The following is a 14147-nucleotide window of genomic DNA, read 5'->3' on the forward strand; positions in this document are numbered from 1 at the left end:
CAGGGTACATAGCAGATAACAGATAAGTTCTGTAGAATACAATAGTGTTTTATCTGTTATCTGCTATGTGCCTGTGCCTTTTCTCCTTTGAATGGCTGCCTCCATGGCTACATAGCAGCTTATTTATATAAATTATAGTAGACTTTTTGAAGTAAACACACAACTTTTACCAGTGCAGGGCAGCAGCACATTATATTTTAGTTACTTTTATACACTTTCATTTTTTGGTGTTACTGCTCCTTTAATGCTTCAACTCACCTCACATTAAAACAGATTCACACAGAATAGGAAGGACTCTCTCCTTTATTCATTTGGTCAATGGCCCTGAAGAGCCAGAAAAAAAGGTTTTTGAGCAATGAAGGTTTCTGAGAGAAGAGTACAAATTTAGGGGCTGATTTAATAATCCCCAAATCCGAATGGGAAAAATTCGGATTGGAAAACGAACATATTGCGACTTTTTTTCGTATTTTCTGCAACTTTTTCGTAGCCGTTACGACTTGCGCGAATTGTCACAACTTTTTTATAGCCATTACAAATTCCGTGAATTGTCGCGACTTTTTCATAGCCATTATGACTTTCGTGAATTGTCGCAACTTTTTCATAGCCATTACGACTTTCGCGAATTGTCGCAACTTTTTCGTATTGAGCACTCGAAAAAGTCGCAAAATACCGATCATTACAAAAAAACCGTTGGGCGTTCGTGAATTAGTAAATGTGCCCCTTAGTGTTGCTGGTTTATAGCTTCCAGCATGCATTGATATGATGGATTATGCTGGTCTTTGGAGTCAAGCAAAATCTGGGTAAAGTATGATGGAAAAAAAGTGTTTCCATCCCCTTTAACCATTCTGAATACCCATTTTTTTTATTATAATATTAAAGGGACATGTCAACCCAAAAAAAAATGTTTTTTTGTCTAATACAAGAAACATAATTCTAAGCAACATTCCTATATTAATTTATTTCACATTTTTGGTTCCTTGAAAGTTATATGTAACTGCAGTTGCTATTGAAAACAGCATTTTATTAAAGGGGTTGTTCCCCTTTGATTTAGCTTTTAGTATGACGTAGATAGTGATATTCTGAGACAATTTGCAATCTTCATTTTTTATTAATTGTAGTTTTGAGGCAGGCAGGTAGTAGCCAGGGGTGAGGACACAGCAAGGCCGTAGTTTGAGGACTAACTATAGTCCGGCCCCCCCACAGTCTCAGGGACTGTGAACTGGCCCCCTGATTTAAACAATGTTGCAAAGGTCAGTCTCCTCTTGAAAGACAGGTCTGTCAGTCTGCTGCCTTGTGTTATATTGTTTCAAAAGCAAGAGCCCCCAGGGCAGAGAGTAGAAAATGACAAACACTGCTTTTAATTGCAATTTTATATACAAACAACTTTAAACTTTGCTTAAAATTATGTTTTCTTTTATTAGGCAACAAAATGATCTTTTTGGTTGACTCGTCCTTTAAGAATCACACCTACAGTATATGTTTGCAGAAGTGCTTTAAAAAGCCTACTACAATGATTGCTGTACTTGACTTTGACCATTAGGTGGCATTACCATCCAATAAAGAAAGCAGCAATTTAAAGAATCATAAATGGTTTTGAGCCTGTGAAGCTAATTGCAACTGTGAAAGAGCTCTCACATAATATTAATTAATGAATTTTCACCAGAATTACACATGACCTCCAACCACTGTGCAAGGGCAATCAAAATGTATCCACATGATAGCATGATTAAAATCTGTGACCATGAAAAGATTAAAATAATGGGTGATCAGAAGGCAAAAGCAGAAAGAAAACACAATGGGAAACCTTTTTTTCTCATACACTTTGAAAATCTGCATAATTGAAAATATTGTGGTCTCATTGAGTTGCTTACAGACAATGCTCTGCTCAAGGTCTACTGTTTGCCAGTTGAATATGTACTGATAGTTCCCAACAAACTTGTCAGGCACCCATCTTATATTGAAAGAGCTGAAATACCTTTAAGCTATGTTCCCCCTGGTGACCCCCCCCCCAAAAAAAATAGTAACTGTTTCCTGCACCAGAAATTAAAAATTCAGTTTGAACTACAACTCTCACTGTACAGCCATTTTATTGTTACTTATCTTTCTAGTCAAGCCCTTTCCATCTTCCACTCACATATTTAAAGGAGAAAGAAAGGCTAATAAAGAGTTAATCTCAAGCGGCAGGCATACCTTCAGTTCTCTCAATAGTGCCCTTAAGTCTCCCCATATTTCTCCTGTTCAGATGATCAGAAGCCTCATAGGAAAAAAAACACTGAGTTCTGTAAAGAAAATTCCCATAATGCCTCGCTCCTGCACCAAGACCCAGACTGCTGTACATGCGCAGTTTGTAAGACTATGAGGAAGCTTCCTGCTGATTGGCTCAGATCACACATTCCTAAGGGGGGGGGGGAGTTCTTAGCATTCTTGAAGGAAGGGAGAGAGGAGAGAGCTGCGCAGACTCTGGCACAGGGAAAAAAAAGACAAGAATGTTTTTTTCTTTTGATAGAGAAGTCAGTGCAGAGTTTCTGTGAGTGCTTATGGCTGTATTTACATAGATTTTTCTGCTTACTTAGTTTTTACCTTTCCTTCTCCTTTAAACCACTGCCTGTTGCTGGTGTAAATTGCTCTCTAGCAACCTGACAGTGGCTGCTGGACAAAAAGCTTCATAAAAAATGAAGACTGCAAATTGTTTTAGAATATTACATCATACCCAAAGTTGATTTAAAGGTGAACTACCCTATTATTATGAGCCTATGATTAAGTGTGAGATGAACACAAAATGTGCCAGGCTTTATGAGATGTTGGATCATCCTTTCCACTTTGGTGAGTCTTTTATGGCTTATGTATGCCAGACTGACAGCTATATTTGTGTGAACTACCCTTTTACACACTTCTCATAAACCAATAAGTATTTTTGATGATGTTTTAGGAAAGCAGGGAAAAAAAGACACGTGAGCAGTGCTAAGTAGCACACAGATTGTTTATGATAAAAAACACAGGCACAAGATACACTCACAGTTAAATCTGTACTCTCTCTCCAACATTCCTTATGTCTTCTGCTTATTTTTCTTGTGAATCCACATAGTAAAATTCTTGTAGTTTTGTATTTGAGGTCTCTTGCAGGATAAGTAGAATTGAGGCTGTATATATCACAGTCCAATGTGATTTGTCGCTGAAAGGGCTGCTTTTGAAATTATTACTTGAAGCTCCTAAACCTGACTGTTTTTCAGCTAGACTGTCCCCTTTCAAGCTGTCTGTTAGAATTTCTAATGCTAACAGGCTACTGCTGCACAAACATGGCAGCCCCCTCATAGAGGAACATGGGGGATCAGATAGGGAATGTAAAAGTATTGGGCAAATACTTTTAAGGCAAAAATTATAAATAGCATGCAAGACAATGTTATGATATATATGTAAATAAAGGTTTAACTTCTAGTGTCAGTATCCCTTTAAGGCTAGTGGCACACACAGGGTTCCCTCCTTGTCTTGTCTGCATACTGACAGGCACAGCATTGGTCTTTAAAGGTACATAGGGCATATTGTGGTGCAAGAATGCAGTGTAGCATCTCTGCATTGAAATCCATCTCAGTGTGGGCTGACAGGCCATTTCTGTGCCTACAGTGCACACACAATATGCGGGCAGGTGGGAGCAAACTGGGTTTTGAGAAAATGCTAGGGACACAAATGACCACAGTGACTCCAAAACCTTAGATCTACTACAATAAAAATATGGAAAGCAAGATTATATAAAAAAGGAATATTCATTAGAGCCATACGTTTTGTGTAAAATTGTGACAGTTGAGAAAAACCACAATATATGGGAACTCAAGCTTTACTCAAGGTTTTTGCAAAGATAGTAATTAAATTGTCATATATGCATATCGTATTTAATATTAAATGAAATGAAAATAAATTTTTTGAAATAATGTTTAATACCTAAATAAATTGAAAAACATATTCTGTTTATTATCTCTGTGTATTTATGTTTTGCATGTTCATTACACTATTGCCTCCATTGTAGATATTTTACAATAGAGGCAGGTTTCCTGCTCAGGCATTCACAGCATTTTTTAAATGCTTTAAAGGAGAAGGAAAGGCTAAGTCACTTGGGGGTGCCAAAATGTTAGGCACCACCAAGTGACTTAGATCGCTTACCTTGTACCCTGGGCTGGTGCCCCTGTTAAGAGAAAAAAGCACCAGCCCAGGGTACCTGTAGGAAGCGCTTCCTTCTTCCTTTTTCTTCTGCCGGTGAAATCCGTGGGCCGATGCATGCGCAGTAGAGTGAAAAGTCGACTTTCTTGTTTAAGTTCGGCTTTTCACAAGCGAATTGGAAGTAGGAAGCGCTTGCTGCTACCCCGGGCTGGTGCTGTTCTCTTTGTACAGGGGCACCAGCCCGGGGTAATAGGTAAGCGATCTAAGTCACTTCGGGGTGCCTAACATTTTGGCACCCCCAATTGACTTAGCCTTTCCTTCTCCTTTAAGGTACCAGAACAGTGCAGAAGCCAAGCAGGCTGTATGGTTCAGCTCAGACTAGTTGCATCTTGCCTTCTACACAGTAACTCAACCCTGTAAGTGGCAAGAAGTTTTTAGCCTAAAGGCACACGGGGTGTTTTCTTGAGCAGTGTATTTCAGTCAGTGCAGAACCACCCATAAAGTAATAGCACTAATGGTTCTCAGGCCACAAATGCACAATATAGCATCCAGTACTGGTGCTTTCAGGCAGTTTGCATTACAGTCAGAGGTGGAACAGGTGGTTTTGGGTGTTTCTGTACTGCCGAAAATACACTGATAGAGAAAGCACCTTGTATTAATTTCAGAGGGAGGCAGAAGGGACACTTACTGTGAGGTATTTGAACATCATTAAATGTGATTTCCTGAATTTTTAAAAAAAAATGCTGTCTCTCACAGTGGGAATGCACCTACAATGTGAATTTCAGACCCCTCCATGATTTCTAAGTAGGAGAACTTGCAAAATCGCAGGGTGTTCAAATACTTATGTTCCTCACTGTATACATCCAAACCAGCTTGTTGGTTGCCAGGTATTCATTTAAGCACTGCCTGATACTTAAGCATCTTCTTCTTACATAATGATCTTTTTTTAGACTGGGGCTCTGGTTTTCTGCACTGGTATAATGTAGAGCCTATGTCAGTAAAGGAGCTGCAGCAAGTCCAGGATGAAAACTTCTGGCTTTAGGCAAGTCCCATACTTTCCATGTGCTTCAAGGAAGTCAATATATGGTTAGAAGAGCTCTATAATATAGATTAACAATAATAATCCCCTTGTGTAACGTCCTCAAAAGCTCTTTAGGGACCCTTAAGAAATCTCTTGCAAATGTCTCTATGAAATAGGAAAATTAGACTTATTGGAAATGGGGTAAAGAATGCTTATACCCATTACCGTGTCTTCATAATTCCCTGCCTCAATCATTTTATCATTTTCCTATGCCTTCTTGGGAGCCAGAAATATGTAAGTGCTCTAATGGCTAAGGTATAATATTCCCTTACACAGAGCGCCTCGGCATAATCGTATTACAGCTAATGAAAATATAGATCATTGTGACTTAATCTATTTCTCCACGAATTTGCTGGATGGCCAAGTCTGATACTGATAAGTATGAGACAAATATAGTTTTATCAATTTAACACTTGAATGAATGGGAAAAACAGAACCACTTTGCACTACACCATCACTATGTATATAGTCTAGTCCATTCACACACAGCAATGTAATATAACATAGCCCACTTACCTTTGGACTAGTAACAGATGTACTGAGGGGTACAGATGTACAGTTCTAATGTGTAGCACTGGGTCTTTCTGAAAGCTCAGACACAATGCACTGAGATGGCTGCCTACACACCAATATTATAGCTAGAAAAAAATACATTTGTTGGTTCAAGAATAATATTTTAAATGATAGAGTGAATTATTTGCTATGTAAACAGTGTAATAAAGAAATAAAAAGTACACCATAAAAATCATGAAAGAATCCCTTAAAGATGGTCCTACAGGTTAAGATCCTCTTGATTGGTGACCCAAACAGGCGGATATTTCATCCAATATACCCACCTAAGGCCAAACAATAGAATTACAACAGGTATAGGAGCCATTAGTGCAAGGACCACATCAACTATGTGCCCCCCCCCCAAAAGTCAACCTGCCCAATTGACACCTCAACAATTTTTGCCCAGATATTGGTCAGGTAGGCCCGCCAGAGGCCCCTATACGCAGGCAGATGAGCTGCCGAATTGGTTTGAAGGAGTTAAATTGGCAGCTTAAATCTGCCTGTGTATTGCCACCTTTAGTCCCTGCTAATTTTACTCCACATTTCCAAAAGGAAGTAAATCATTCTTGAACCAAATAAGTATAGAAACAAAAATACAAGCACTACATATATATATCAACATGACTGATTCGGAGTTTCAGGAGGGGAAGTGAGAGGGTGGCACACTTACATGCCTAGACTTATGCTGGATGTCCAATAATTTATTGTATTCTAAAAGAAAAATCCTTGAACAAGGGCTGCTAGTGAGGAATGGAATAATGGGTCATCAAGTCACATGCAAGCTTTTCTCCACTGAAATATTGGGTTCATCTCAAATCGACATGTCACGAATCCCTGTGGGCAGAAACAAATTAGGGAGTTTCCTGATTTTGTTACAGGGCTCTACTGTAGTCATCCAAAAAATAAACAAATGTACAACTAGGAGTATATTGATATGAAAAAAGTATAAAAATAAATGTTACCACAGTCCTGTCATGCAAGGAAAGGAGAGAACAAGTTGGACTTGGAACCAATGAGTAACGTTTATTACCAATCAGATCTTTGCTTTTACTTCTCTTAGGTGATGGTAAAAATCAAATTTCTTATTGGTTACTATGGCCAACATTTGGTGATGTTGGCTAGAAACATTATAATAAATATGCCCATTAATGTAAATCCAGTCCTGTCTTGTACTGAATTCTAAATGTACCTTTTAAAGTAGAAGGAAAGTCAGAATTACTGGGGGGGGTGCCAAATATTAGGCACCTCCCTGTAATTGTATTCACTTAACTTATACCCTGGACTTGTGTTCCTTTTAGCAGAAAACTTCCCAGCCAGGGCTTCTTAGTGGCGAGTACCACAGAGCGATCCTGTCTTCTGCTTCTTTCTTCAAAATCATAGGCTTGAGGCATGCGCAGTAGTAGAGTTAAAAAGCTGGCTTTTTCACATTGTACACCCATGTAAAGAAAGAAGCAGAAAGAGGCTTGCTCCATGGTGCTCACCGGAAGAACACCGGGCCGGTGCAGTTTTCTGCGGATAGAAGCTCAGGCATGGGGTATCTGGCAAGGGAATATAATCAATGGTGGTGCCTAACTCTTGCCCCCCACAGTGACGGTTGATATTCTTAAGTGACTAAAATACATTTTCAAGATGGTTTAAAGTTCTCTGAAACTATACCCCCTGTGTCAAATCAGTTCTTAGCAATACCACCCCTTGTGCAATCTGTGCTGATTTTCCCAAAGATGCTCTGATTCTTCAGTGATGCCATACTGGATTCAAAGAGCAAGAAAGTCATATACAGTGGATATAAAAAGTCTACACACCTCTGGTAAAATGTCAGGTTCCTGTGCTGTACAAAAATGACACAAAGATAAATCATTTCAGAACTTTTTCCACCTTTAATGTGACCTATAAACTGTACCACTCAATTGAAAAACAAACTGTAATCTTTTAGGTGAAGGGAAGAAAACCAAAAAAACTAAAATAATGTGGTTGCATAAGTGTGCACACCCTCTTCTAACTGGGGATGTAGCTGTGTTCAGAATTAAGCAATCACATTCAAAATCATGTTAAATAGTCAGCATACACCTGCCATCATTTAAAGTGCCTCCGATTAACCCCAAATAAAGTTCAGCTGCTCTACTTGGTCTTTCCTGACATTTTTTTAGTCGCATCCCACAGCAAAAGCCATGGTCCCCAGAGAGCTTCCAAAGCATCAGAGGGATCTCATTGTTAAAAGATATCAGTAAAGACAGTCATCATCAAGTGGAGAAAATTTGGCACAGCAGTGACATTACCAAGAACTGGACGTCCCTCCAAAATTGATGAAAAGACGAGAAGAAAACTGGTCAGGGAGGCTACCAAGAGGCACTTACTGGCACCCCAGAAACTTTTTTCATGCTTGTGTTGCTCCCCAACACTTTTTCCATTTGAATGTGGCTCACGGGTATAAGAGGTTGGGTATTCCCTTTCCCCAACTATACTTTCTAACTCCAACCTCTTACTGGAGTGGCTCTTCTCCCGATATGCCCACCTACGGGTGGCCGATATTGGGCCAAACCAATTAAAATGGCGGGTATAGAAGCTGTCAGTTCGGGGGCCACATCAACCAGCCAATGTGGTCTCTGATCAATGGAAAACCCAAACCTGCCCAATCGAGATCAGAAGACGGTCGGGGAGGCCCGACATTCGTGCCCATACACAGGCAGATGAGCTGCCAAATCCTGATATCATGAGCTAAAATCAGCCCGTGCATGGCCACCTTTAGACTCTTTCTAAAAGATACACCATGTAACTACTACTCTTTTTAGACCATTTTAACTCCATCCCCACCAACCTACTAGTAAACACCACCTCAAACCTCCCCTGCCTGCATGTTCTAACACTGTCAGATCCCGTCTCTATGCTAACTCCTTCTAAGCATCCCCTCCTTCCTGCTGCAATCCCTTTACACCCATTCCAACACGCTGGTAGGTCATAATCTTTTTTGATATTTTTATTCTTTGCAGAAGTGTCTCGCATCATAGGTACGTGTTCTAACCGCTAAACTCACAAGTGAGCTGATTGGTCAGCGCCCTCAAGCTGCCTCAGGAACGACTGAGAATGATACCCAGATTTACTGACTAGTTAGAACAAAGGCCAGACAACACAAATAAGGATTTGGGGCGCATGAATAACAAAACAAAACAAAAACAAGTAGGCTGTTACTGCCCGTAGTTACATAACAAACGGAGAATTTCGCTCTCGAAAATAAGGCGAAATATCAACACGAGAGCGGGATAGGGGGTGTGGAGAAGGAACTACTGAAGTGACGAACTTTACCGGAACAGGAAGTAGTTGTGCGGAAGTAGTATCGTCACCCTGTTGAGAAAAACGTGGGGCGCTTGGTGAGTGTGGAACCTGCGTGTGTTTCTGTTCGCTGTAGATTTGCGCGTGTCGCTGCCTGACGCTAGAGGATGTTTCTGCAGTTTTATCTAAACGAGCAGGGGGAGCGTGTATACACAATGAAGGTGAGCAATGGAACTATAAACCAGCATGTGATGGGCTGATATTTTCCTTTGACCTATACTATTCCTTAGTACCTGGAGGGTCGCACAAATGGGCAGTGCAACATGTTTTAATGCCTATAGAGAAAGTTAAGCGTTTAGTTCCAATTAAATTGAAAGAAAATTGTTTGCTTAAGTCCATCTGGTGGCCACGATTAAAGCATTTTATATAGGGATTATAGGAAAAGTATAGTGTAAAAATAAAACTGGGTAAATAGGTAGGCTGTGCGAAATAAAAAATATTTCTAATATAGTAAGGCAAAAATCTAATATATAAAGGCTGGAGTGAGTGGATGTCTTAAGACATAAATGTCAAACCCAAGGCCCGGGGGCCAAATCCGGCCCACCTGGCTGTTTTATGTGGCCCTTGGTGAGGGTGTCTGACCATCCAGCCTGATCAATTTCCATTTTCCTCACATAGTAACTAAGACTAAGGGGTATATTTATCATGCTGTGTGGAGTGAAGTATTAGGGCTCTAGCACACGAGGAGATTTGTCGCCTGCGTTTTTTCCCCCCTGGCGCTTTGGCGACAAGTCGCCACGACAATACACAAAGAGATTTCATGAGAGTTGAGCTCCAGGCGATCTGCTACCCATGGTACACTCAACAGTTACCCCTCTCATGTTTACTCAAGTCGCTCAGAAAAGGGTCTGTACGATTTGAAACAGCAGGCGATTTGAAGTAGCCTCGTATGTTTTGACGCTGGCGATTTCCATTTGTTTAGCATTGGCGTCTTGTCTTTCATCTTGTCGCCAAATCGCTCTTTTAAAAATCGCCGGTGACAAATCTCCTCGTGTGCCAGAGCCCTTAACAGTAATGTTGCCCAAGGCATCCAATCAGTAATCAGATTTCAACAGTAGCAAAGCATCTATTGGCTGCTATGAGCAACATCACTGGTAATGTCTTACTCCACTTTTTACACATTGTGATAAATATTCCCCTTAGTATCTTACTAAGTATATTAATAAAAAATTTGGCATGCGACTTAACCTGTTTTTTAGATTTCGGCCCCCTTATGTGATTGAGTTTGACACCCCTGTCTTAAGATAATAGCCAGAACACTACTTTCTGCTCTCTAAGCTGTTAGCCATCAATAACCAATCAGTGACTTGAGGGGTGACTTGTCCGATATGGGACATAACTGTTCAGTTAGTTTGTGAGCATGCAGGTCAGATTCATAAGCAAACTAACTGAACAGTTATGTCCCAGATCCAACCCCCCTCAAGTCACTGACTGGTAACAGCTTAAGGTCCCCATACACTATAAGACATCGCCAAGCGAGCAGATTTTCACCTGATATCCCCACCTACGGGTGGGCGATATCGGGTAGCAAGTAGCTTTAAAGAAAAATAATCGATCGTTTGGCCCTGGGGCCAAATGATCGGATTACATTTGCAGCCATGGGGCAGTCGGTTTGGGGACTGCATCAACGAGCCGATGCGGTCCCCGATCCGACTGGATTTTATAACTTGGCCGATCGATATCTGGCCAATTTCAGGCCAGATATCGGTCGGGCAGGCCGCTCGTTTCTGCCCCTACACGGGCCGATTAGCTGCCGAATCGGTCCAAGGGACCCATATCGGCAGCTTCTATCGGCTCGTGTATGGGGGCCTTTAGAGAGCTGTAAAGGAGGAAGTTATGTTAAACATCTGTTTACTCCAGCCTTTATAGATTACATTTTTGGCTAACTAACCATATTGAAAATGTTTTATTTTGCACAGCCTGTCTATTTAACCACTTTTATTTTTACACTGAACTGTTCCTTTAAAGGCTATGTCCAACTTTGTGTTAACATTTATTTAAGCCCCTATTGCCAAAAAAATATTTTGCCAATAGGAATTTAACAAATTGTTTCCTTTAAAATTTTCAATGAAGTCAGGGCTTATGTGATGTTGAGTCCTGCACTGTCTCACTGGAGGAGGGTTTGCCGGCCCCTACGTCCACTACTTTTTACAGAGGTTGGCAGCGCATAACAGGAAGAAGCAGGAGCAGCTCCAGTACTGTGCATGCCTTGTTTCCTCCTTGTATTGCATAAATTGTATTGCCAGCCAGTCTGATTCATATAGGGCTAATGAGTGAAGATATGCGCTGCGTTAAACCTTCACAAGGGGAATCTGAAACCAACACAGAACCTGATTGCAAGTGGTAACTTTGTTAAAAAGTGTAGCGGAAATTTTTTTTATGAAGAAATATTTATTGTCAGAATATTTATTTTGGTAACGGGCTTGTGTGAATCCCCAGTTATGAAGTTATGTTCAGTCTGTTTTCACATTGCAGCTTAGAATCCTGCATATAAGGTTATTGCACATGTGCAATCACTCAGACCTCTTTCCAACAGCCTGCTTGTGTTGTGATCAATGGTCAAATAATCGAATCAGACCAATATCACCCACCTCAAGGTGGGATTCTTTACATGTATGGCCAGCTTAAGTGAAGAAATAGTCATAGTACACATCATGATCAAGATCGTTGACCACCTTATATGTACTATAAATCTGCCCTTAACTTAGTGTTCCATTGTTGTTCTTATCGTGCAAGTTGCAAGTAAACAAGCTATGCAACATAGAAGGAAAGGGACTTTTAAATGTGAATCTGATGGACTTAAAAACATTACGCAATAAGACTCCTGACTATGGAACCAAAGCTACAGCTTTGGTCCATCTTTCCCATCAGATTCATTGAATCACATTGATTGGATAATGAATGCTTATAGAGACCAGTGATTCATTTCCTTGCTCTTTTGGTCTGACTATCTGATGAATGTTTAGTGTGCTTGAAGTTCAAATCCTGCACATGTACATAGCAAACATAGCAATACGTTTCTGTATGCAGACTGAAAACTGTCATGGGACAAATGGGCGTTCATGTTTATCCAGATAACATACTTAGCCCACCTGTCAAAAAGTAGGGCCATTTTAATTATTAGAAGAAGTGATGGATCTAGTTTAGAATTTACTAAGAGGAGAACGTGTTTGTGTTTTTCTTCCAATTTCCAGAAGGTTTCTCCTGATGGTCAACCAACCACTTCAGCCCACCCTGCACGCTTTTCTCCTGATGATAAGTTTTCTCGACACCGTGTCAGTCTAAAGAAAAGATTTGGACTTCTACTGACCCAGCAACCCAGACCTGTGCTATGAGACAAGTAAAGATGACTTACGCTTCCTTGTATTGAATATGTCTGCCAACTGTCCTTTATGCATTGGCCAGCAAATTACAGCATTGTGTTGGAAGAATTCATTCACCTTCTTCATCCTAATTCTGTGTGAAGGCATGCTTCAGAAACTACATGTAAATTAAATTCCAAAAGGACTTATCCCTATGTGGTACAACCATTCATTTCGGTTTTTTTTATTACCTTTTGAGTTTTCATTCCTAATCAGATGGGATTTTCTGGTCCTAGTTGTGTGATAATAAAAACAAGTTTTCAGTTTGCTTTTACCTTTCCTTTCATTGTTCTGCCTGAAGCTGTTTGAATTAATTCAATCGCTGATTGGTTGCTGTGTGTTATTATTCAGGTGCAAATTTGCCCTGGTTTTGGTAAATGAGATACACAGACTTCAATACATTTTAAATAGCACTGATCATTAGGAATAACCTACTTGGCCTAATAGCTCTAGTAACATACATTTTTGAGAATTGAAATAGCTCTGACACTCTGCTTTGAAAAAATTACATTTAATGTCCTAATGTAAATTAAACATTTTCAAGTTATTTGTAGATGTAAGTGCTACTAAAGGCAGCAGTCTGTTACCATTTCTATTGCATGCACCTTCATCATTGGCTATGGAAACTTTAGCAAAAGCCAGCTGATTAACAGGCCTGAGAAAAAGCACAAGAGCTGATTAATGCAATATTGTTTTAAGAATCAAACCAGCAATGGAACAGACTGCTTTCAGTACCAGTTATATTTACAAATAACCTTAAAAACACTGATGCTTGATAAATATAATAGATTTCACTTTCTCTATAAGCACAAAATATTTTTTTTTTTTAAACTTGCCATGTCATTTACTTACCTGAAACGCTATTTAAAAAAATCCGAAGGTCCAGTTGGTCCTCTGTCCGCACCTTTTAAATCTAAGTCCCACAACGCCGCCATCTTCTTTCTTCTCTTCCTGGCTCCTGGATCGCCGCCCTGCAATAAAAAAAAAAACCTTACCTGTAGACCAATCGGTGACGGGACCTGCGCTGCCCTTCTGGCTTCAGTGTGCGATGACGCCATTGCGCACATGTCGACGCTCAGAAACAAGCGCACGGATGCAAGGATTTAATTCTTTAGACTGATGTCAGCCTGCTCCTGCTTTGACTGATAGGCTTAGCAGAGACAGTCGGGTTTGTCTCACTGTCGGGTCCAGGATCTTAGAAGGCGTTTATTTAGAAAACAGGGGCTTTCTGGAAAAAACGGTCCACATGAGTTATAGGTATGTTTGGAGGTAGAATAATTTAATGAAAAGTATTATTTAAGAGGGTAAGGCTCTGCTTGAAACTTGATATGGAAAATACATTGCACTAGATGCTTCTGCTTTTATGAGCAAGAAATTAATGCAGCAGAAGTAAAATATTACAATATTATTTTTAATCTATTGTAGATTAATTTCATTTCTGCTGCACCTGCAACTATCCAGTTCTCTACTGCACCTTTAGCACAGACAGTTGAATTGTTGCAGCATTTACCATTCAGGTGGTATGTTATACAGTATATGCAATGAGGCCTTGCTGAAACTGCAGCCCACATTTAATAAAGTTTTATTTTCAGAGGAGTCAATTTGTTTTGAATGTTTTGCTCTGTACCTTTCCTTGTCGTCTGTAATATTCTTGTGTTTCCTTTGCTAACATT

General features: G+C 40.0%; 1 protein-coding gene across 1 annotated transcript; it reads left to right on the forward strand.

Annotated features, from left to right (window-relative positions):
• The first annotated feature begins 9177 nt into the window (after nucleotides 1–9177).
• On the forward strand, nucleotides 9178–12742 carry nop10 (NOP10 ribonucleoprotein). The gene is given in 2 exon segments (NM_001016163.2): nucleotides 9178–9273; nucleotides 12307–12742. Coding segments are annotated over 2 exon segments (195 nt in total). The 5' UTR covers nucleotides 9178–9219; the 3' UTR covers nucleotides 12448–12742.
• The last annotated feature ends 1405 nt before the right edge of the window (nucleotides 12743–14147 follow it).

The sequence above is a fragment of the Xenopus tropicalis genome, chromosome 1 (genome assembly GCF_000004195.4).
Source record: "Xenopus tropicalis strain Nigerian chromosome 1, UCB_Xtro_10.0, whole genome shotgun sequence".
NCBI lineage: Eukaryota > Metazoa > Chordata > Amphibia > Anura > Pipidae > Xenopus > Xenopus tropicalis.